This window comes from Gopherus evgoodei, chromosome 2 (assembly GCF_007399415.2).
Source record: "Gopherus evgoodei ecotype Sinaloan lineage chromosome 2, rGopEvg1_v1.p, whole genome shotgun sequence".
NCBI lineage: Eukaryota > Metazoa > Chordata > Testudines > Testudinidae > Gopherus > Gopherus evgoodei.
Genome location: NC_044323.1, coordinates 60119836 through 60145114, shown reverse-complemented (window position 1 = coordinate 60145114; position 25279 = coordinate 60119836). Strand labels below are relative to the sequence as shown.

Here is a 25279-nt window from a genome sequence, read left to right as displayed (position 1 = left end):
TAACTCATACAAAATATTTTCTTCTGTCCTGATGCTGCTCAGTTTTGTTCAGTTTTGTTCCCAGGGTTGTGCTCTGTACATTACAGAGAATATTCATGTATTTCTTGTTTTGCTTGATTCCTTTGTGGGCCTTTGGTTAGAAGAAGGCCAATGAGATGTGTTCAGTTGCAAAGGTGCTGCCCAAGCAACAACATCCATGCTGCTATTCTTAGTGCACTAGCTCAAGTCCCAGTAGCATGAATCTGTCTACCTGGACTGGCAAGCTCATTCCTAGCTGCAGCACAGACACACCCAAAGTGTATAAGATCTTCCTGTACCTATAAATTGACTAAAGTCCAATAGGTAACATTCACAGAAACCATTGGACATATTGATCAAGAAAGGACCATTAAAAGAGATTAATGAGCTGCATGTAAAGTTCTCCATAGGGTGGAGGCAGAGGCTGCTAGAGAAGTAACTGAAACCGTGTGTGCTGGAGCACAGGCCAAAGTGTTTCCTGATTCTGTTCCAGCTCTTCTTTGAGTAGAGGAATTCATTTGTAGACGTTAACCTAACATACGAAGGATTCTGGTTGGAATTTGGCTTGGCTTTGCCCTATTAGGCCAAGAGTATCTTATGCAAGATGTATGTATTTTTCTGTGGCAGTAAGTGCAGGTGGTTGTTTTGTGTAGCGCCCCCTCTTCACCTGGTTACCTTCTTTAATGCCTGTCTGCTTACAGGTTTTGATGGACAGGCCTGGGTTCTTCTGGATCCCGCCACCCACTCAGCAGGATGTATCTTCTTTATTTTTTCCTATGAATTTGTTTGGCGGTGCCTCCACCCCTCTCGCTCCTTCCTGACAGGGTCACCAGGCAGCTTGGGAGGAAAACTCTAACCCAGCGTAATCCCCACTTACTTGCCAGATAGTTGGAGACTTCCATGAAATCTCTCACACACACTCTCTCTCTCTCTCTCTCAATGCAATAATTATATTGAACAGTAAACAAATATACATAACAGGGTAAAACACTATTTTTAGGGTCACCGGTGCCTACGCTGCTAATACCTGTGACTTGAGGTAGCAAATGTAAGATTAGTGTCCTGTTGGTACGTGTACTTTGTTGGGGCCCTTGATGACCTATGACCACAAAATTCTTTTCTGCATTGGTTTAGCACTGTGGCTGACTGGGTTCACTACAGCCCAAAGGACTCTGTGGGAGAAAGTGGTAAATCCCTCCACTGGTTTAATATGCAGCAGGTTATAAAATCTCCAAACCTTGAGGACACAGTTCAGGGAGAAGGGGGGTCCCCAAAACAAATTCCCTGACTAACTAATAGATGGTGCAGTCACAAACTCCATGAATGATCCTCAGGTTCAGAAATGACTCAGGACTCCTCAGTTACTGCAGAGGGGCTGGCAGGGATCCTCTTCCAGCATGAATCAGGCTGCTTCGGTCCCAGGATTTTCCCTTACCACAAAGGGGTGCAGGGCTCAAGGTGCAGGTTACACAACTGTACAAACATCCAAACTGTAGTTTCCTAGCCCAGCGTGCACACGCGCACACACCAGTCCTGGACTATCGGGCAGAGCTGACCCCATGTGGTGACTGGTCTCACCTAGGGAGCAGGAAGGCTAACTCAGCCTGGCTGGGGAAATTTACCAGCAAAACTCTACAAACCAGGAATCATCAGTGGAGAAGGAAAAGCCCAGCTGAGGGATCTTGCTTTCAGGTTCCCAGAGGCCAGTTTTTGGTGGGAATCCTGCATGCAGGCCTGGGACGCACCAGCTCCACATACAGCCAGTCCTCACCTTCTCCTGGCTAGCTCCAGATTGACTGACTAAAAAAATGGCTTCTCCACTTTCCTGAACTCCCTGGGAGGGCCATCTCATTCCCTATCGGTTGCTGGGCAGACTCTGAGTTTGCCTTGGCTCCCACTGAGCTGCCAGCAGATAGAGCCCTAGGAATCTACGTCATCTTCTTGGGAGTTACATGTGGATGAGCAGGATGAGAAGAAGGGATCATTTTCAGAACCTCTGGAGGTGCAATTGAGTAGTCTTCATTTGTCTACAGTTATAAAAGGTTTTTTTTTTTTATTTTTTATTCTTTCCCCTTACTATGACCATCACTGCTCTAAGCTGTGGAGCACTCTAAAGCATCAATGGGACTGCTCATGTACTTGTAGTTACGCACATGGTTTAAATCAGGGGTAGGCAGCCTGTGGCACGCATGCCGAAGGCAGCACACAAGCTGATTTTCAGTGACACTCTCACTTCCCGGGTCCTGACCACCGGTCCGGAGGGCTCTGCATTTTAATTTAATTTTAAATGAAGTTTCTTAAATATTTTAAAAACTGTATTTAATATATAACTAAACTATTGTTGTATGTAAAGTATAGACTTATAGAAAGAGATCTTCTAAAAACGTTAACATGTATTACTGGCACGCAAAACCTTAAATTAGAGTGAATAAATGAAGACTCAGCACCCCACTTCTGAAAGGTTGCCGACCTCTGGTTTTAAATATTTTGAAAGAGCATGAGTCAGATTGCTCAGGATCTTTAGTTCTTAAACTCAATATTAATTTGTTTCACTAAGTGGGCATGCTCAAACTTGTGCTTTTTATTACTTATGAAATAATAATTCCCTGTTTATCTTCTGATCTAAGGGAGGGCAAAAGGAACCTTACTGAAAATAGAGGTAATAGAGTTGGTTGAAAATTTTCAAACTTTTTTTCAGATTGGAAACTTTTTTGCAAATAAACGTTGTTTTTCTAGAGTTTTTTTTCCCAACAAAACTGGACAACAGAAAATTTAGTTGGTGTTTAGCTTTTTGGATTTCCTTTCCCCCTTTCTCTGTAGGGAAGTTTAAAAAAGGAGGAGGGCGTAGAATGTTCAGAATGGACAAAACTGTGTAGGTTACAAGAACATTATTATGTTTCTATTGGATTGTTATATGCTTTTGAATTAACCTTTTATCTTCAATGCTTTCTAAAAAAGTCATCTTAGAAGTAATAAGTCTGCCTTTTGGGATCAATAAAAAGGATATAGGTAGATTTTTCTCTGTTGTTTAATTTGGGAAGATGAGGAGAAACTGGTGGGTTTGTAGATGGAGTGGGAAATATTGCAGATTTTTCTTCCTCCAGAAGTAGTAATTTCCTGCAGGAAGCTGTAAAATAATTAACTCAATAACAAATTAAACTTCATTAGTGCCTTCCATCAGTGGATTTCAAAGCACATTTGCTTTACAAACATTGCCAATGAATTAACTTAAGCCTCACAACATCCTGTGCAGTAGATCAATATTTCTGGCCTCATTTTATAGATGGGGAAACTGAGGCAAAGATAAATTAGGATTTGCCCTGGGTTATCCAGGAAGGGTGTGATGGAGTCAGGAATGAAGCTCTTCACTGCAAGACCATCCCTTTTCTCCTGCAATAAATCCCTGTTCTCCAGTAAGAAATAACAGCTGACAGACTGAATGAAATGAGGTAAAAATGTGTAAATACTGGAGGAGATGATCATGATTTAGATGGTGTGGTGTGCCTTGCACTGGTGTATTTCACCTGTGTGAGGGCAGAAAGAAAGAAAACCACCTCCCTCTAATATTAATTGCCATTAGAGCTTTTGTCTTAAAACTATCTTTTTGAGGTGAAGAGCTGCTTGTGTTGGTGATATGAAGAGATGTTGCTGAGAAAATAAATACATAGCACATGCTTGCAAAACCCCAGCCCAGCTCCATCACGGAGAACTCACCTTAGCCCCTGGAGTCAAAGCAAACACAGAGTTGCACTGCAATCACAGAGGGAAAACAAACATTTGACTGAGAGGTGAGGAAGCTTTAGGTGCATGAGAAGAAGTTTGCAGAGAAAATAACTCTCATACCATAGTCAACATATCTCCTAGAGATTAAGCCAAAGTTTACATGAAACTAAAATACCAAAAAGTCACAGCATTCCCAGTTGACAGAAAAATAGGTTTGCTGGAAAACATGGGTCAGGTTTATAAGAGAAGAAACAAACTAGTGAAACATCTGTATTATTCTATATGCAATGAATATCTGAAGATTAATGATATGCTGTATCTTGCCAATACCACATTTTTTTTCTGTTTAACTATATATTTATAACCATCATCTTTTTCTCATGTGTTAGGTACAGAAAGAACTGGCTGCTGTCATTGCTTTGAAAGCAAGAAAGTCAAGTAAGTACAGACTGTTGGCCTTCAATGAGGTTTTTTAACGTCATTCTCCTCTGTCATTTATTAAAGTATTTGATTCTTCATTGTTGACTTATTAAAATGTAGATTGTGTTAGAAAGCAAGAAATACAAAATCTCATTCCACAGTAAAGGACTGTGGTGGAAGAGTCTCTTGTATCAACACAATATAATTACTGTGGTGGTCCCTCCACCTAGTATCCCACCTGATAAAGTGTAAAGGCAGTATAGTTGCTGAGAATGTGAACTGTTTGGGGCTGCTTTTGTTAAGTAAGTTTTCTGTTTGCTTATATTTATATGTAATAATGTTTGTTTAGTACAAATGTACAGTTCTTGATTTTGAATTTTGTGATAGTTCTGTTAACAGGATTTATTTGTGTATTTTCCCATTAATGCCAACTTCGTTTTGGCCCTTTTAAAAATTTTTTTTTAATGATTTGCTATGTCCTTGTTTGCTGGGGTATATTTTTCTGCTTTCTATTCATTTACTTTTACATGATTTAAAGTGACAGCAAAAGTGCCATCAAGAGCATGTTACCTTAGGACTTTTCTACACTACACTGGTGTAGTACAACCCTCCCAGTGTAGAGGCAGTTATATCTGTATAAAGGTACTTTATACTGCCATAGCTATTTGCAGAGAGGAGGGGGTGTATTAGCCACCTTTATATTGATATAGCAGCACCCACACCACACTCTTAAGTATTTTACCATTTAAAAAAATTCGTACCTCTAAATAGGGTTGCCAGCTTTCTAATGGCACAAAACCGAATTCCCATTCCCTGAGGCTCTGCCCCTTTCCCCCTGCTTCTGAGGCCCCATCCTCACCAGCCTGGGACAGGGGTTTGGGGTGTGGGAGAGGGCTCCAGGCTGGGGCAGAGGATTGTGGTGCAGGCGGAGGGAAGAAGGGCTCTGGGCTGGGGGTGCTCTCTCTGGATGGGGCTAGAAATGAGGGGTTTAGAAGAGAGTTACAGGCAGGGGTTTGGGGTGTGTGGGTGGGGAAGGGTTCTGGGCTGGGGGTGAGGCTCTGGGTGGAGGGGTTCAGGAGAGGGCACTCACCTGGAGCAGGGGGTCTGGGATGCTGGGAGCTGGGGTGAGGACTCTAGCTGGTGGTGTGGGCTCTGGGGTGGGGCCAAGGATGAAGGCTTGGGGTTAAGGAGGAGGCTCCGGGCTGGGGCAGGGGATTCCGGGTGTGAGGTCCTGACGGCGCTTATTGCCACTCCCAGAAGGCAGCCCCCAGATCTCTGCAGCCCCATGGCACATGGGTAGCCAGTGAGGCTCTGTGAGCTGCCCTCACACCCGCAGCCCCTGCCCCTGCAGCTCCCATGGCTCACGATTTCTGGCCAGTGGGAGCTGTGGAGCTGGCATATGGGGTGACGGCAGCGTATGGAGCCTTTCTGACTGCCCGTGTGCCTAGGGCTGCAATGGCCTGGAGGCTGCTTCTGGGAGCTGTGTGGAGCTAGGGCAAGCCAGGAGCCTACCTTAGCCCCAGGCCCCTGCTGCACTGCTGACCAGACTTTTAACAGCCTAGTCGGCGGTGCGTTTTCAACCTGGCATTCCAGTTGAAAACCAGATGTCTGGCAACCCTACCCCTAAATTAAATAGTAATACTTGAAGAACTTTCAAGGGTAGGCCAGACCTTTCTAATGCATAATTGTAAGCCTTTGGTATGGCAGCTCAAATGTGCAAAAAGCTACTCCTTTGATCTGTTTAACTAGTGCATGCTTGTTTTTGTTTTTAAAGAGTAACATTGCAATTTGCATTTCTTAATGCCCTATGTTGGAGTAGTGCATGAGTCAGGTGTTCTGGGGGCCCTGTCGGGGGTGGGGAGTGGTTGGATGGGGAGTGGGAGTCTCAGGGGTCTGTCTTAGGGGTGGAGGTGTGGATAAGGGTTGGGACAGGTAGGGGTAGGGTCCTAGGGAGGCAGTTAGAGTGGGGAAGTCCCAGGAGGAGGCAGTCAGGGAACAAGGAGCAGTGGGTGTTGAGGGTTCTGAGGGGGGCAGTGAGAGGGTGGGAAGTGGGGAGGGAGTAGATGGGGATGGGGTGGTGGCAGGGCTAGGATGGGGCTCTCCTCTCCCATCCTCTTTTTTGATTGATGAAATATGGTAACCCTACTGGCATGTTGATGTGGGATCAGGCTTATCCATGGCGGGGGCATGTGCCACTAGTGTAAGGGAGAGGAGCCCCATGGCTGCTCTACTGCACATCAGGGCTGCTGTAGTGTGGCTTCCTTATGTACTGACTGGAACTTGAACGTATGAAAGAATCTGCTTCCCTTTGTAGAGATCTCTTTAAAAGGTTTTCACGGATTTGAACCCCTCAAGACAGGACTATTTTGCAGAAGCCCATGTGTTGGTTGTATTTTTTTATTACATTTCTGAAAGTCCCCCTGCAGTGGTTTGTTTAATCTGTCAAAACTGGCTGATTTGTGCTCTGATGTTGTTTTTCTATGATACTGATAGTAATAATCACTTGGTCACACTGTCTACCTTTATACAGCACTCTTCATGCAAACATTGTAGCCTGCTTTACAAAAAGGTGAATAATATTTGCTGTGCTTGGGCAGGGGAAATATTGCCCCTGGGTACCTAGGGGAAATGTGTGTTTGTTTATCAGAACTCCACTCTTCTTCCTGTTCTGTTTTTGTTTTTGTTTTAAAAATTAAATAAGAATTGGCTGTGGTACATGCTCAATGGTAGTGGAGGTTTCATCAACATATGAAAAGAAGTAATTATGACTATTTCGTATCTTGTACCCAGAATGCTTCTAGCAGATTAGAGATTTTTGGTTAGGCTGTTTCTAATAAGAAAGTGCTTTGAAAGTTGAGAGAGAGACTTGAGCCTAGTTTTAGTGGAAAGAGGCACCATGTTCTTGTCATTACAGGACCATACTTGATGGGGAATCTCAGTTACCAGTAAATAAATAATTCTATTAGGGAGTTGAGAAGAGGATTATGGTCTTCCAAGAAATTACTGGGGGAAAGGGACAAAACTAGGGGGCAATTCACAAATGGCAGAAGCAGAAATGGAAAACCCAAACAAAAAACCCCACTCCTTTCAAAGCAGTGGAAAGAAAATGAGAGAGAGTGTTTTATTGTGACATTCATTTCAATACATGTATGTTGCTCAGATATCCTTGTGACTGACATGGTACAAGAAGATAGATATTTTGGAATTCTGCACACAGTGTTTTAAGCTAGTATCTTTGAAATCAAAAAAGGAAGAATAAGTTTCACCACCCCTGAAGTGGCTGAATATCTCAGCAACATTGCAGTGCCCAGACACCATTGTTACACTTTTATTTGATTAGAATAAAACTCATTTTAAAGATGTCTTGCAAAGGAGAAAATGAGTTTGTGCTCTTCTTTGTGGTATATAAAGCATGCATGACGATTGCTGTTGTTCCTATTAACCTTAGAAATTGTTAGATGAATTAAGTCTTGTTTTCCTTGGAGAGACTGGAGTCGTCTTAGGGAATCCAGTAACTAGAGCAGGACCTTTCTCAGACTTAAATTACAGGAATGTTGATGTTCTGAATTATTAATTTATTTAGATTATGGGAGCTACCAGCAACAAAAATAATGTTCCGTTTTTCAAAAATTGAAGGAGACAGTCTCTTTCCTCAAGAGTTTATAAGAGAATTTTCATTTGTCATAAGAATATAATGGTGTTATGTAAATAATTTGTCGTGTAATTTTTGTGTTTACTTGTTAAACACAGACTGTGATGTCAACATTGTATAGGACACACACATCATCAACTTCAAGCAGATTTTCACCTATCTATTTTCAAAATGAGGTTATTGGCCAGAATAGATGACCAAAAATCAATGCACAGAATATGGAAAACTTCAGTGTATGTGCTTAGCCCTGAAACACTTTAAATTCCTTTTGAATATATACTCTTGCAAGCCAAGGTACCTTGAAAGCTGAAGACAGATGCAAAACCTGCAGTGTGAAATTAACCTGGTTCATTTTGGGTTTTTTATATAGCTGAAAGTCTGTGAGGATTGAAAAAATGTGTTCCACTTTATGGAACAAAATAGCAGTGACTATGGTGTACATATTGCCCTGTGGAGAAAACTGGAAAAGTTTGAACAAATGAGAAAAGGTTTAACTTGTGACCTTGGTATTTAAATACAAGGGTCAAATTTAGAAGTGTGTGTGGGATAAAATAGAATTCTCATAAAAATGTTCACTTCAGAGGAACCTTCAGCACCATTTCAAAACAATGACATAGGAGCACTTCACCTTAGGTAGGTACTGGTAGTGTTATCTTAAGCTCCCCTTCACCGTCTGGTGTTACACTCTGATGGTTCTTACTGAATCATAACTAGAAAAAATAGCAAAATCTGCAGGTCTTTCTCAAAAGCTTTGCTGCCTTGTAGCTGTAAGTAAAAGATGCAGCTAAAAACGCAATCAGCAATATTGTACTTGAAACAATTGCATGCTGAAGTAAAGCGCAGCCATATTGTCTTGTCTGAAATGGCCTTTTCAAACCACCAAAGTTGTTTGTATAGTGAAGGGAACACGCACTAGATTGACCCAAGTTCCTGCATGATTCTGGAAGGGTCATGCACTGCAGTAGACCTGCCTCTGGTTCACAAAGTTTGGGCATGGCTCCCTTTTAGTACCGAAGAATTCAGCTCTTTGTATCATCCAGTTAAGCTTACATGAAGTGTTCCTTCCTATCAGCGTCTTAATATCCTTAATGTGCTGCGTCTGCATTATTCCAACCCTTAGCTGTGCTGTGAGCTCAAAGATCCACTGGGTACCACATGATAGATTTATCATACACTGAAACAACAAAGCTGCACCCTTTTTTCCCTTATGTATATTTAACAACATGTAAAACACACATCATTTCAGGGTATTAAAAAAGTCATAGGAGAGCTCTAGTGAGTTCAGTGAAATCTGTGGAGTTACACCAAGGAAGATTTGGTCCTGTTTTATTTGATCTTGCAATTAATTTGAAATTCCTGGGATAATTATTTTGGCACATTTTATAAGGAATTTGTGCATAAGAAATTAATAATGCACAAAATTATGTATATGACGCATATTGTACCAATTATATTAGACCACTAAAAACCAGCAGGATCTTATTAAAGGGGACAAGACAAAGATGCCACATTTATTATGGTAATTTGATTTATGACTAATAACTAATATCTTAATTCTTATACACACACATTATACCTAATACCCCCCCCCCCCACACACACACAATCTCAGATGTTCTGCAGCTGCTGCATAGTTACCAGTCCTGAAGATAGCTTAAGTTCATGGCTTGATTTTGCAGCTTGGGTTCGTAGCTTGTGGCAGCTAACTGGCCAGGGAAGCTGGGCACAAAGCTGAGCTGGATCTCTGTTGGGCAGGCACCAATGTTCTTCCATGTTGGCAGCAGAATGTTACCCAGAGTCTCTCATCTCACCCTTCTTTTTTTATAGGCTTTTAGTTTGGATTCAAAGTCTATAGGTCTTGCTGTGTCACGCTGCCTCTGGGTTTAGATTGATCACCCATCAATTGCAGGCGTGACTTTCAGCCTTGAACCTGGCTTTGATCTTCCTTCTGTTGTCCTCCTCTTTTTAGGGTGGATGCTTCTTACTTTGTTTAGGGCTGTTGTCTAGGTCTTTATCTCATCAGGACAGGCTGGGGCTGGAGGTTGATTCCGCCATCCACACATACCTCATTCACACATCTAAACTAAACTAATAAGATTACAGCAGGGTTTGCAAAAATGAAGGTTGGAGGAAGCTTTTACAAAATGGAATGAGTGTTTTAAAATGGGGTTTGAATTACAATATGGAACAGAAGTTACAGTGTAGGCAAGTGTAGTGAATCGTGAACAGAAGTTACATTAATAAAGTGAACAATTAAAAACAATTTCATTTATCAGTTCTACAATATTGCCTACACAGCATCACAGAGTAGGCAAAAGTGAACTGCATCTCATGTTTCAAGGCTTCAGACAGTCATTTGCAGAGGTAGACTTTTTTTTCCCCTTAAGTATTTTGTGTTAAGGGTGTGTGTTTTTTATGTTTGTTTGTCTCCTTCCTCTGAAGCATCAGAGATGGCCACGGCTGGAGATGGGGCATTGAACCGGGTTGGCTAATGCTCTGAGGTGGAACTGAGTGTTCTTTCTCTCAGGTGCTTAACTGGCTGTTCTTGATCACATGCTCAGAGTCTAAGGGCTTGTCTACATCAGAAAGTTGCAGCGCTGGTGAGGGAGTTACAGCGCTGCAACTTTGAAGGTGTACACATCTGCAGGGCATCACCAGCGCTGCAACTCCCTGTTTGCAGCGCTGGCCGTACTCCCGTTTTGTCTGGGGTGTAGAGGATCCAGCGCTGGTGATCCAGCGCTGGTAATCCAATGTAAACACTTACCAGCGCTTTTCTTGACCTCCGTGGAAGGAGGAAGCCTCTGGTAATCAAGCTGATCTCCTTTCCCGGTTTGCTCTCGCGTTCCCGGAACCCCCCTTGAAGCCGCCCAACAGCGCTGCAGTGTGGCCACATCTAACACCACTTGCAGCGCTGGTTGCTGTAAGTGTGGCCACTCTGCAGCGCTGGCCCTATACAGCTGTACTAATACAGCTGTAACAACCAGCGCTGCAAAATTTTAGATGTAGACATGGCCTAACTGATTGCCATATGTGGGGCTGGGATGGAATTTCCCCCCCAGGTCAGATTGGCTGTGTCCTTGGGGAGTTTATATCTTTCTTTGCAGTGTGAGGCATAGCTCGCTTGCTAGGTTCATTTTGATCAGTTTCCTGCTGTTGCAGGGTCTTTGGGCACTGGTGCACCTCAGTTCCTCCTATTCTTTTCCTATGGCACATAATAGTTTAATCTCTTGAGGGTTGTAATACCTTGGTCCAGTTTCAGTTATTTGGTTTAGTATGTGGGTTCTGGCTGCCCTTGGTGGTCTGTGATATTCAGGAGGTCAGACTGTATGATTTGGGTGGTTCCTTCTGGCCTTAACTTCTTTGACTGTGAACTAAAGTATAGTCAGCGTTGGTCCAAAAAGAGGTTCTTGGGTGGATGTTTTGATTGCATTCGCTCAAATGAACTTATAAGGGTGTGGGAACCCACAGAAACTTCTCCAAACACTCAGAATTCTCTTTATTTCATTTCAGACTGAGCATGCAGAACACTTTATGTGAAATAGAAAGCAGTCTTTCACCTCACAGCAGTTGTTACAGTCTGCTCAATCTCTTGTTCTAACATTTCCATCTCTCTCTCTGCTTGCTGGCAGATGTCAGTGTCCATCCACAATTGCTGACTTTCACAATAAGCCAAAAATGAACTAATCCCATTTCAAACAAGGCCAAAACAAGCCAATCCCTAAGAACCTCAACACTCTGTGACTAGATCCCTCACCCCGCCACCCATGTAGTCTGGGACTGTGATGGGCCCACTGTGCACCCCTGACTCTCTTCCTCCCCTTGCCCTTGCTAGCTAGGAGCTAATTTAAAAAAAAAAAAAAGCAACAAGTCAAACAAGCTGCAAGCCAAAAACTAGTCAACAAGTCAAGTAAGCCAAAAACAAGCCCAATTTCTGCATTTTTGTGTGTGGGTTAGTCATGTCTGTGTCCAGCAGTTAATGATCTCTCCCCCACCTTTCCACAGTTTTGCTAAAATGTATTCTGCTCTAGTAGTTGTCAGGTGACACTATTTTTTAAGATACAGTAGCATTCAGTGCAGTTCAGAGTTCTCTGGGTTTAAATTTAATGCTCAGGCGAATGTGAAGCTAATAGTACTGGTTAGACAGGTATGTTTAGAGTATATGGACACACAGGAATTTTCCCTAACTCTCCCATTCCTGTAAAAATTATTTAGTTATAACAATATGGGATTATTTAAAGTTATTGTATCTGATTCTTCACTGCTTTGCGTCTTGAGTGAAATAGGTAGAATCTTTTATTTGTGCAAGTCTTACACTTGTGCACAGGAAGCAATTTACACTCACTTTGCAGTGCAGTAAACTACACAAGGTGCAAGGCAATGAAGAATCAGACTTGCACATTCCAAATGGATCAATAAGCTGAGTCTGTATTACAAAATAAGCATTAACTGCCAAACTTGTTTAGCCAGAGGTATGTTTCTCAAATGAAGTCCTTGTAGAGCACAAACTTATTATGTGGAATTTGGTCAGTCAAATGTGGAGCAAATGGTAAGAATTCAGCTGAGAGGGGACAGTCAGAAAGTATTGGTAAACAAAACTTAGATATACAATACATGTAAAAATCATAATGAAGCCATTTCTCTAATATGAGTGAATTCCAGAACATCATTTACTATACTGGATATTATACTGTTGCAGTAACAATGGTCCTATGATGCCAGCGTTCCTGTGTTTGACAATTATTTAGACTGAGATATTGTCCCTGTTGAGGTCATTCAGTTACAGTGGGGAGGAACTGAACACTAATAAACCGTTCTGTCTGTAATGTGGTGTCAGACAGACCACGTCTACATTTTTATATTGTCCTTCTGCTCTTTTACTGACACTGGTTTTGCTCTGTTTAGATTTCAGAGTCCTACTATAGCTATTATCTGCTGCTCCTTGATAAAACTGCAGAATAAGAGGAAATATTATTGCGTTTTGTGGGGGAGGGAGATCCTGTTTCCTATTTGAGATCTGAGAAATGGTTTCCAGCATTAAGACCCTTGGGAACTATTTTCTTTGTGGAAACTAGACCACCATAATGAGTACTTTCTGTACAAATTTTAATATTAGTTCTAAACCTAAGGTCAAACAAAAGTTAATGACCATTTGCACACCAGAGATGTGAAAACAACCTTACATTTCATGGCTGTGTCATTTTAAAACAAACAAAAGGCTGGAGTAATTCATATTGAAATTGATTTAAATTCCAAACCATAAATATTAAGAGCACCTTAGAACGCTGTTTGAGAGGAACTAACATCATTATCATCAGTGCAGGAGTTCAATCCACAATTTACAAACACATCTATCCTGTCCGGTGCCTGCTGAGCATTCCTAGATACAAAGTTATCAAATGATGCTCTAAGCAGGATTCTTTCTTTCTTTAATAATTTTTATGTATCTCTTTGTTTTTTAATTAGCTGATTTACTCAGCTGATTGCACAGCTGTCTGGGCAGCACTTTCCCAAGGGCCTGCCAACTGTTTCAGAGAGATATCTGGTACTTGGTGAAAGGAAATTGACTACAGTAATTTGCATATGTACATGCATAAATAGCAGGGAAGAGTGAAGAGGCTTAAAGGCAATTTCAGTATTGTTTCTGAAAAGAACTATGTTAACCATGAGTTTTCTAAGTTGCATATTTACAATAACTCCTAGGAATAGATCATAGATTTACTGTGAATGAAGAAGTGGCCAAATTGTTTTCAAGAGTTTTTTTTCCCTCTGAGATTATGACAGTATCTTGTATTACAGCTTCTTGGGTTTTCATGGTGTTCAGCCATTTATTTATTTATTTTAATTTTCTTCATATCTGTATGCACGACTGGGAAGATAGATGCAGGAGGGGCTTGGACTGGCTGAGATCAGTCCCAAGAGCTGAGTGCTGCAAAAGGTTAAATCCACCTTTGCTCCTCCTTTTCCCCCCATTTTCTCTCCCTCTGCCCTAGTCTGGCACTAAGCATGGCTCACCTAGACTGGAGGATCTGGCCTTTAGTTCTCACAATAATGTCAATATGGACTGCTCGTTGTCCCTGTCTGGAATATTAATATTCATCAACAGCTATTATAATATAGTCAGATCATTCACAGTTGCCATAGCAACCAAGCCACTCCTGAGCTCAGTTGTCCCCTCTACCAATGCCTGGGGTAAATAGATGGGCCTTGCAGCATACTGTGATGGGGCAAGGCTAGATGGCTACAGTCAAGTACTGAGAAACAGATATGTTAGCCACAGGCTAAACAAATCCCTAGTACCCTGGTAACCAAATGGCAGTTGCTCCAGGTTAATCAAGGCACCTGGGGCCAATTAAGATCTTTCTAGAAGGCAGTAGAGAGAGCTACTTTAAACACCTGCAGCCAATCAAGGCAGGCTAATCAGGGCACCTGGTTTTAAAAAGGAGCTCACTCCAGTCAGGCAGGGGGGAGCCGGAGGAGGAGTGTGTGTGTGTGTGTGTGTGTGTGTGTGTGTGTGTGTGTGTGTGTGTGTGTGTGTGTGTGTGTGTGTGTGTGTGTGTGTGTGTGTGTGTGTGTGGAGCTGGGAGCAAAAAGGCAAGGAGCTGAGAGTGAGAGTGTGTAATGCTGGAGGATTGAGGAGGACAAGTGTTATCAGACACCAGGAGGAAGGTCCTGTGGTGAGAATAAAGAAGGTGTTTGGAGGAGGCCATGGGGAAGTAGCCCAGGGAGTTGTAGCTGTCATGCAGCTGGTACAGGAGGCACTATAGACAGCTGCGATCCACAGGGCCCTGGGCTGGAACCCGGAGTAGAGGGCGGGCCTGGGTTCCCCCCAAACCTCCCAACTTCTGATCAGACACAGGAGGAGCTGACCCAGACTGGGTTCCACAAGAGGGGAAGATCACTGAGGTGAACAAATCTGCCAATAAGCGCAGGACTCACTAAGGTAGAGGAGGAACTTTGTCACAACACCCAAAGATTAACAAGCAATATTGCAATCATGAGTCAGGCCTCAAAAAATCATGAAATTGTCTTAGAAATCATGAGATTTCTAAAAATAAATGTGGGTTCTGATTTTTGAGCCTCTAGAGTGCACTTATGTTACATTTTCAAGCTTTTCTCTGCAAACATGAGAGCTAGAATTTTTTTTTATAATGAAAGATGAGATAGCCCCATCATTGCTTGTCTCCAGGAGCTGAGGATTTAAGAAAAATGCCAAATATTCTGAGATGCATAGTAATAGTGATGGCAGTTACATGTAAACATTTAAATAATTAGCCATCAAAGTTAATACCCTACTAAGTCAAATGGAGGAAATTCACACCTCTCCTGGTGTTATTGTTCCAGGCTGGCTGGCTGCTGAATCGGAATGACGATATTGCATTGGTTTGTATTGTGAAGGTTATCTTTGCAACCCAGAAGGGAACTGGTTGCAATTAGAAACTTTTTAAAAAAGCAAGCAAGCTGGGTTGCTGCACAATACAGCCACACCTCTGGGAAGAGCTGAATGCCATGGGTTCCATGGATTGCTCCACACATGCAGATTTCCATGGTTCTTTCCATTCTGTACATGGAAAGATGATTATGCCCAGTAAAGAGTTGCCACTGTTTAAATAAAACTGATTATTAAAAATGAAAGTGTATATATTTTTCTGTTTGTCTATCCATCCTTCCATCCCTTATATTGTCTGTGTGTTTTAAAATTAAATACCCCTAACTCTACTTGATATCTGGAATTGTACATATCCACCTCTTTCCCAGTTGCTTAAATCTTCCAATGTGTTCTGTCTACTTTTGCACTGCTTTGATAATACAAGCAACCCTACTCCCAGTTCATCCTACCATTAGAAGAGTCCCCTGAGGTTCTCTCAGGTTTCCTCAAGTGGTGTATCAGCTGCTGGACTGTGCCCCTTCTTGGCTGCTGGTGCAGACTGTGTCTTGGGCCAGGGTATGTCTATGCCCTAGTAATCTCTAGCTGTGTATGGCTCGTTTAAATTAGAGCAATTTCAAGGCTGTTCCAGCTCATGCTATGGGTCTAGCCTTGCGTGAATTGGCTCCAGGATCAAGGGAAAGGACAGGTGACTTAAAGCCATTTTTCTTCCAACAATGAAATAAGTCTGGAAACCAGATAGTCTGGAGTGCTGAGAAGCTGTGGTAATACGTACTAATTAATGACCAAATGGGAACTCGGAGTTGCCACATCATATGCACAAATGTTTGATATTAAAAATTCACATGCATATTATGACTCATGCAGAAGAGTGTTTTTATGAATATCTGCTTTTTAAGAGGGGCAGCTTTGACATTTAAAAATTTGTTTTTTCCAAAGCTGTAGTCCATATTAATTTCAGTTTTAAAAGCAATAAAACACCTAATATATTTTGATGCCTTTACAGTGAGGGCAGCCATCTATGTGAACCCTATCCATTAAGATGTTAGCGTGACCCACAAAACCCTCAGTGCCAGGTGGCAAGGGGTTTACAAGAATATCCTGATTCTAGTATGTACACTCTGATTCATCTAAGAATGTCATGTCAGGTCTTAAATGAAAGCTAGGATCACACTGGTCATTAACATGATTGTGAAATGTATGTACAGATACTATGCAATGCATTATGTTTATGTAGGTGTACTGAAAATATGCACTGAAGTCTGTATCAAGAAATAGATGACAAATAAGTTTTGTCATATAAAATTTTTTTCTCCCATCTCTGTTGGCATGTAAATTAAGAATTTTAAGCCAAAGTAATGGAGAGTCATTTACATATGAAGTTAACACTGGGATGTGAAATCAACAGGGAGGCAGCTTACCAGAGAATAAACTACAGGGGGTTATCCTGACTCCAGGTATGGACAATGAATTTTGGGAGGTGTAAGAAAGAGGTAAGGAAGACACCCCTTTATCTTGAGCCTGTGAAATAAATGAGTAGTGCATTTACTTTCATGAAAATGGGATCACAACCAGCCTTAGTTGAAAATGCTGCAAAAGGCTTTGGGTGAGATAAACTTCATTACAAAGGAGGCTAGCATAATAGTTTAATCTCCCTAGAAAGCATGTTATGGTTTTGTATGTAATCCTTTGTTTCCATTATGCTTACTCACTATTTCTTGAATCTTTGATGATAAACTTATTGTTATAAATATATCTCAGTGCTGTGGTGTTAAGATAGAGGCTGATCCAGAGTTGAATCATACAAGGTGGTTTGTACACTGATCCCTTGGGCCAGTAGACCTCATATTTCTGAGAGTCTTCAGTGGATAAGGGGCTAGATACTACAGGGGAATACTTCAAAGGGACTCGAGGACTGGAGTGCACCTATTGTTAATCTGCATGGCAAGGGTAAGGCCTGGCATAGTTTAGGGGAAAATGCTTGGGTGTCTCACAGGTTGATGGTGTCAGGGAGCTGACACCCAGTTAAGCACAAGCAAATCTCTCTCAAGCTGGAAGTTATGGTGAGAGATAACAAGGTGACTCACTGTCCTGGGTAGCATCACAGTTAGTATCCAGCAGCTCATGCTGACAATTTTGCAAGGACAGAAGATATTAAGTCATGCTCCTTATGGTGTAACCCATCTGCTTTTAGGTCCAAATTTTTAAAATTGTCCTCTGAAATTGTGGCTGCAAGTTTTTGTGCTCAGACATGAATGTGTAAGGAACCCACAGTCATTAGAATGCAGAGATCAGGTAATTAAATATCTGACAGTTTGCACTTGCAAAAAGCAGATTTTTTCATGCACAGAACTTGGAAGCCTGGAAGCATCTGGTTTGATGTCAGGTGAAAATTTGATCCTCAGCTTCCAGCCATTCAAAACTAAGATTCTTGGAATGGTCCAATGTATCAAACTTTTAACCAAAGTGAAACAGGAGGAACAACAGAAATTAGGGAGCACTAGTGGTAGTGTTGGCACACAGGATGCCTTATCCTCTCTTAGGGAATATCTTTGTTGGAATATAGGACAGACATGGTTGGAAAAAAAATTTGGGATAGTCTTAGGTTTGCAAAGCTTACTGGCCAGAGTGTTGCATTTGAAAAATTAAGGAGATGAGATGGCTGATATATCTTTTATTGGAAAAAATTCCGTTGGCGAGAGAGGCAACAGAATTGGGTCCAATAAGATATTACGCCCATCATGTGCCTCTCCAATATCCTGGGTCAGACACATCTACAACAACACTGCATACATTTTGAAAAATTAAGGGCAGTTTAAATGCCACTTCAAGTAGCTCTAAACTGCCTATGTTTGTATGTCTGGGGGAAGAAAACAAAGTGTGGGGACAGATGGGACAGGTTGACTGATATCAGGACTGGCAGAAGCTTCCTAAAAAGTGGAAGGGGGGGCCACTCGTGTGAGAACTATGGCCCTGCCCTCATGCCACCCCTTCTCCCTGAGTCTCTGCCCTTGCACTGCTCCTTCTCCCCACCCTGATGCTGCCCCACCTCTTCCCAAGACCCTGCCCGCTCACTCTCGCTCCCTCCCCATCACTTGCTGTTACAGCCCATAAAAAGTGGGAGGGCATAGCCCTTCCATTTTTAGAAGTGATGTGGTCATGGCCTCCTGCCCCCACCCCTGTTCTGGAGCCCTTGACTAAGATAAATGATTCTTGCTTTGACTCATCACTCTAACCTACAATACTTTACAACAAGTGTGTTTTGAAGTCTGTAGAAAAAGTAATAGCTTGCTATTTTTTCTTCCTAATGCCTCTGGCCAAAAATCAAACACTTAATTGAAAAAAAAAATAAACAAAAAACAAACCAGAAAATCCTTTGAGTTGATATTTTACATGCCAAGTTTCAGCCCAGAACTGATTTCTCTGGATGATTGGTAGACCCTTGGAAGACAGAGATTTAAAATGGAAGTGCTGACTCAACTTTAATTTCAACCATATGAATGATACATGATTATTGTGCATCTAAGTGAATATTCCATTAAGGTTAAAGTAAGTTATTTCTCTCTCAAACAGCCAAAAGAAATTAAGTAAACCTTGCTTAGCAAGAATGATAATCCCCTTTGCACGAAAATACCCACTGTCTCTCCTAGAAGAATTATCTACTCCCACTATTGGAAAGAGCCCTGCTGTAGTCCACAGGGAAGCAAGGAAATTAAATCAAGCCATGGCCTGGTGACCGTTAAAGTCAACTTTCTGAACTCCTTAAACTAATTTGCAAATATCCACTTTTGAACTGCACTTTAGCAAGCTAATGCTCATTTAACATCTTCACTTTTTCATTCACAGTGACCTTTCCTGTAGGTTAAAAGAATAGTTACTGTGCATTCGTTTGCGGGGTTTGCTGCCTCTAGTTGCAAACCGTTGATATTGTTTGTGTAGCAATCAGATATGTATGGATTTAATAAACTGTGGTGTCCTTCATTCTTACAACTATTTTATAAGCAACTTTTCCTCTGGTCTGGACTACGTGTATTGTGAAGAGAGAAGCAGAGTTTATACTGGCATAGAGGGAAGTGGCTGGCCTGGTTCCAGAATTTGCAGATTTTTACATGTATGTCACACTTCAGGAACTGTCCCAGAATCAACATTTGTGTGGGAAGCATTTTCCCATCCCACCCTTACTCTCTGGTCACTTTTGCTGCAGCTGAATTTTCAATGTCAAAGCTTTTTTTTTTTTTTTTTTTTTTTTTTTAAATGTAAAGTTAATGAAAGGGGGAAATTATTGCCTAATTTTTTTCATTTTATGACTGAAATTCAGCTACATACACAAGCCGATTAGGGCACCAGCCTATACCATTATACAGCCATATTTTGTTTTATGTGTTTGAGTTCAAGGGGATGTTAATGGGTTCTTATATCAGCACAGAAGCACTGTGTGGTTGTGTGCACTTCTTTCCTGAGAGTGTGAGAACTAATTTATACACATAGAATTTTCTGAGTCATACAATGATATTTCTAAGAGACTGATCTTGCTTTTTTAAATGTTTATAAGTGGAATATGCAGTAACTTTTTTTCATGCACAAATCGTGATGAAGCTGTAGTTAAGGGTTGACAAACCCTCCAATTATACACTTTGATGTTGAGGAGTTTGTAAGAGTGATTGGGAAAAAAATATGTTCACCTGTGGCTCAGAGATGTGAAGACGTGGGATTTGTGACTGATGTAGCTATGGCTGGCAGAAGTCCCTAGTTTAGATGCAGTTATACCAACAAAACTGTGCTTTTACCAGTATAATTTGGTTTGCTCGTGCAGTCGGGGGTAGTTTCTGGTACAAAGTGCTGTTTTGTCCATATAAGCTGCATGCACACTAGGTGTTCTTTGCAAGTATAGTATATACCAGATGTACTCCATTACTAGTAAAGATCTACATTAGGAGCAAAGGTCTGAATAACTCTGTGTAAAGATAGGCCCAAAGGCCAAGTCTACAGTTAAAAAGGTAGGTCGGCCCAGCTACGTCACCATGGGTGTGAAAAATCCACATCCGTGAGTGATGTAGCTAAGCAGACCTAACCCCCACTGTAGACAGTGATAGGTCAATGGTAAAATTCTTCCGTTGATTTAGCTACTGCCTTTCGGGAAGGTGGATTAGCTACAGTGGGACAGGAAAACCTCTCTGTCGTTGTGGTGAGTGTCTGACACTCTACAGTGGCAAAGCTGCAGCTGTGCTGTGGTAGCAGTTTAAGTATAGGCATATTCTTGAGTTAAATACAGTAAAAGCTGTTTCATCCAGCATGTTAAGGGAGGGCGGGGGGGGGGTTGCTGGTAAGTGAAAAATGCTGGTTATAGGTGTGGGTTTGGGTGTGGGAGGGAACTCGGGCTGCCAAATTGGGGAGGGGAGAGGGGCACTCACCTCAGACAGATCCCCACAAGCGGTGATTTGTCAAGGCTGCTCCTAGGTGGAGGCATGGCAAGCAGTTTTGCATGCTGCTCCCGCCCCGGCCTGAGCGCTGACTCCACAGCTCCTATTGGCCAGAAACTGCATTCAACCTAGTAAATTTGTTTTTGCTTAAATCAGAAATATTGGCTTGCAGCTTTGTTCTGGCACAATTTACTGGTGTTGAACAGTGTTAATTGAGCTAAAACTAGTGGGAAATAACCTTCAAAATGCTCATCTCTGCAACCATTATTTCTGTGATTATTTTGATGAAAAGCGGTGGTCTTTGGTATTAAAAGATTGAGATTATTTTGTTTACATAGAACTTTCCAAAGGGTGAGGTGAGGGATATGTCTGCTTACTTCATTCTGTCAAAATTGACCATCATCAATCTAATGAAAGCAAAGGCATTAACTTTTTAATGTTGTTGTTTATGAATCACCAAGCCTTACATTTTATTTCTTAGAAAAGATTCTTTTTCCTTAAAACCACCATTTTGTCCAAAACAACTTATTAATATTAATTAGTATGAATAATTAGTACTTTTCATATAAATTTTACAGGCTAGAAAAAGTAAGACATGGAGTGATTTGTCCAAGATCTCTGAGTTAATGAGAGAGCTAGGATTACAGCTCTGCTCTCCTGACTTTTCCTGTTCCTTCTAATCTGGATCATGATACTGTGTATATCATTGTGATTTAAACCTGCCAGATTTCAGTACTCTCCGTTTTTGTTTTAGCAGTTCATCAAAATGAAGAAAACAGTAACCAGGAACCAAAAGGGCCAGAAGACTTCAAATATGCTTCTGATGCACAGGTAAATATATAAAAATAATATATTTGAGGGGTTTGAAGTTGAAGATTCCCCTTTTCTGGGTCTTTAACACGGGAACATGGACCTCTGCCTATGTTCTAAGTGGGCAACCTGTATGAGACCGAAACTGTGCTAGATTTTTGCCCCCCATAGTTATTTACACTAGACTGATCACATTGGGAATGAAACTTGTGATCTTGAAGTTGGAAAGATGTTCTTAGATTGCATCTCAATTCTGACTTTCTACATAAAAAATACCCTGTTATCCCTCTCTTTATTTTCAAATTGTATTTGTTTTTAAGTGGTATGTGCATGTGGCATGCTGATGGAATTTTAATAACTGTAAGTCGATGTGGATTCTGAAGACCTTTTTATTGACCTATTTTTGAGGTTTTAAACCCTGGAACCCTCAAAATACTATATGTAAACATAGCTAAGTTATTAAGATCTGCATTGGCTTATTTCTCCCAGCCTTGTCTTTCTGTCTCTCCCCCCCCCCCCCGCCTCCGCTTCTAGCCCTAAGCTTAAGGGGTGTTAGGGATCATAGAGATCTGCTAATATACCCGGATCATCATCTTTTTAATATTATCCAATTTCCCCAAATTACATCCTTTCTCCTCCTCCCCACCCATATCTTGCTGTTTTATTAGATATCCTCTCTTACCCTGACTGCCAAACTCCTAAGAGAGGGCCAAAAAGCTCAGACTCAAGGGGTACATCTACACAGCAAAGACAAACCTGCAGCACCAAGTTTCAGAGCCTGGATCAATTGACTTGGTCTTTTTGGGCTGCAGGGCTAAAAATAGCCATGTAGACATTCTCATTAGGTCTGGAGTCCAGGCTCTTGAAATCATTTCAGGAGGGAGGGTCTTGGTGCCTAGGCACAGCCCAAGTAAAGTAATTTACACTGCAATTTTTAGATGAGCAGCCGGAGCCCTGGGAGCCCAAGTCAACTGGATATGTGCTCTGAGACTTGGTGCCAGAAGTTTTTCATTGCAGTGTAGACATATCCTAGAAGACCTTTCTGCACTAGTGCAGAATCTGAAATCATGTGTCTGTCTATTAGAGATGGCATTTCTAGAGTTCCCATCACACTAGCATATAAACTCCAAATACTAAAAGTAGACGGGCTAAGCATTATTTTTTAAAGGAAATTTTAAATTCTTCAAAAATGTTCAGTGTTCCAGTATGTCCACTATAGCATGGAATTCCATAGCATGCATGTCTGTTACCCTGTTCTTTTATTCTTAATTCAAATCTGTGAGAGGAGGAGGCTAGGCATCTTAAAGCTAAAGAGTATATTAGAGATTAAGGGAAAAGACCCAGGGTGAAATTCTGGCACCAAAACTTCAGCATCAGTGTGTATCTCTGTGTATTTCTGTCTGATTTTGCTTTATCAGGATTAATTTATATGAATATTCACTCAAGTTTTTAACAAAGATTTCGAAAATAAAGTCATTATGCATGCTAAGAGCTAATAAACAGCAAGCTAATAAGATTACGTGAAGAGATTATAAAAAAACAATAACAATTTAATGGCACTACATACAATTATTCAATTCACCCAGTTTATGCTTGAGTGCAAACCTACTTCCAAGTTTGACAAACATTATAAAACATGTTTACAATTAAACAAATAAATGATTGAGGTACAATAAGTTTGGTAATAACAGAGCTTGTGGATAGTCTTTGAAGAGCAGACATTGCTATTACTCTTATTTACGCACTTATGCAGTTATTTAAGCTTTAAGCACTAGTAGTCACTTTTAGTTCAGTGGGACTATACATTTTGCATATTACTCACATAAGCAGAAATGTTTGCTGGAGTTGGGCATAGGCTTCTTAGTCTGCAGGTTGACGACATTGAAAACTGTAGTAATGGCCTTTTTTGTAGGAGAGATATAAAGAGTCAGTGATTGTAATGCAAAATTCAGAAGTACAGTAATGGGGAAGGGGGTGTGTTGATTCTGCTCCTGTGGTGGTGTACATCAGGAGTAACTCAGTGAAGTCTATGAAGTTACACTGCATTGATGTCAGGGTGAGGAGGATCATGCCCTGTGACTTTTAAAATTGAGTGTAATGAAAATGATATGCCTTCCTATCCATCTAGAAATCTTCTATTTCACCTTCATCTTGTTTCTATCTTATTAATTTCAGTGTTATTGCTTTTCACTAGGGAATATTTTCCAGGGTACATTTTGGAACAAATATTGTGGAGTCAACATCTTTGCTTTTCAAACCATAGTAGTGACTAATTGATTTTCTTTTGTATAAGGAGGGACAGTGAAATCTCTTGTGCTATTTTGAAAATTAAATACACACCTTTAATTATAATAATTTTGTGCCATGAACAGCATTGAGCTTAATATAAAGCTTACGTTCTTGTGATATTAATTAAACTAAAATCAGGTATAACTCACACCTGTGCAATTTGCACGCAAGTAAATTGTGGGTGCAGATCTCAGTACCTGCATCTCTAGCTACCTGTTAGAGGAGCAAGTATCAAGATTTACACCCAGGGACTGGTGTGTGTGGTTTATTTTATTTTATTTTATTTTATTTTTTGGTAGATACAAAATGCAGGTGCAAATTTCACTTGCAGATAGGAAGACTGGCCTTTACTCCTTTTGCTTAGCAGCATTAAACATATTGTGTGAAAATTTAATTTATATTGACAAGTGAAAATGGCCAGGAATATTAAAATCTTATTCTGTCCTCATAACCGGCTTTCAGAAGCTATTAGAATAATTTAATTAGTTGACCTAGATGGATTCTTACATTAGTTAGCAGAAAAATTATTCCACGTACTATAGAAAGTCAGAATAATTGGAGAAATCACAATGACAAATGGGGGTTTTGTACCTTCTGTTTTAATTATGAAAAAAATATTTAGCCCTTTATATTATAGCTGGTGTTAATTACACTAGTGATATTAAGGCTCAATTTTAAAATATTTTCTACTTCCAACATGGATTATGCCTCAGCTTCTCTAGGAGATTTTAAATGTTGTCTTTCTTTTTTGCTGAAACCACAGTAAAATATATTTTATTGTGTTTGCCTTGCTACTTTAAATAAAAGAACAATAATTCATACGTTATCCATTATTTCTCTTTGGCCATTATTTGGAACTGGACCATGTAATCGCTTATGTGAACAAAGACTGCTTCTGTGGCAAATGTAATGAGATCAGGTAACAAGGTCAGGTTCTAATCTCACTATGCTCAAACATGTAGGAAGGAGGTAATTATTCTATTTTATTCCATTGAGAAAAGGTGGGAAGTTTGGCAAGTTTTTTTTCTTCTTCCAAGATGCTCTTTCCACTTGAACATCGTGGGACTAATTGTCACTGGAGACAGCAATTTTAACTTTAGTGGGAATTACATAGATACATCAGAGGGCAAAATTGGACACACTGTGAATTAAACTCTCTTCTCTTTATTTGGATAATTTAAAGTCTTAATTTATCTTTAATGTTGAAGTGTTCATACTGTGTACATGTGTGAGTGTTAATGTCTGTTTTATTTATAAGTGTGTTTTCATACGGTTAAAGGATCAGTGCAAGCACTAGCCATAAGGAGACTAAACAATTGCTTAGGGCCCTGAGCAGCTCAAGGGGGCCCGCTATTTGCTTTTTTTAGTATGTGTTAGTTCCTGTTAAGGCCCCTAGTGGGCTAGCACCATCTTTGTAAGGGATTAATAGAAAAAAGGAGTAATCCTCCCTGCCTCCTAATTATTCCCTCAATTTTTTTTTTATTTTTTTTAACAAATCCCGAAGGCTTGCATCATGTGCTGAAAATCAAAAAACATTTATTGACTCATTGAGGGGGCATCGCA

At 40.8% G+C, this 25279-nt stretch overlaps 1 protein-coding gene across 4 annotated transcripts in view; it reads left to right on the top strand.

Moving 5' to 3' along the window:
- RAPGEF5 (Rap guanine nucleotide exchange factor 5) overlaps positions 1-25279 on the top strand; it is a 230537-nt gene that overhangs the window by 77773 nt on the left and 127485 nt on the right. For 3 of the 4 annotated variants that reach the window (XM_030550749.1, XM_030550750.1, XM_030550753.1), the window contains 2 exons: positions 4131-4179; positions 21372-21448. In XM_030550749.1, the coding sequence (XP_030406609.1) occupies positions 4131-4179; positions 21372-21448 (126 nt within the window). The remainder of the gene's footprint in view (positions 1-4130; positions 4180-21371; positions 21449-25279) is intronic. The other variant, XM_030550751.1, reaches the window with a different exon arrangement.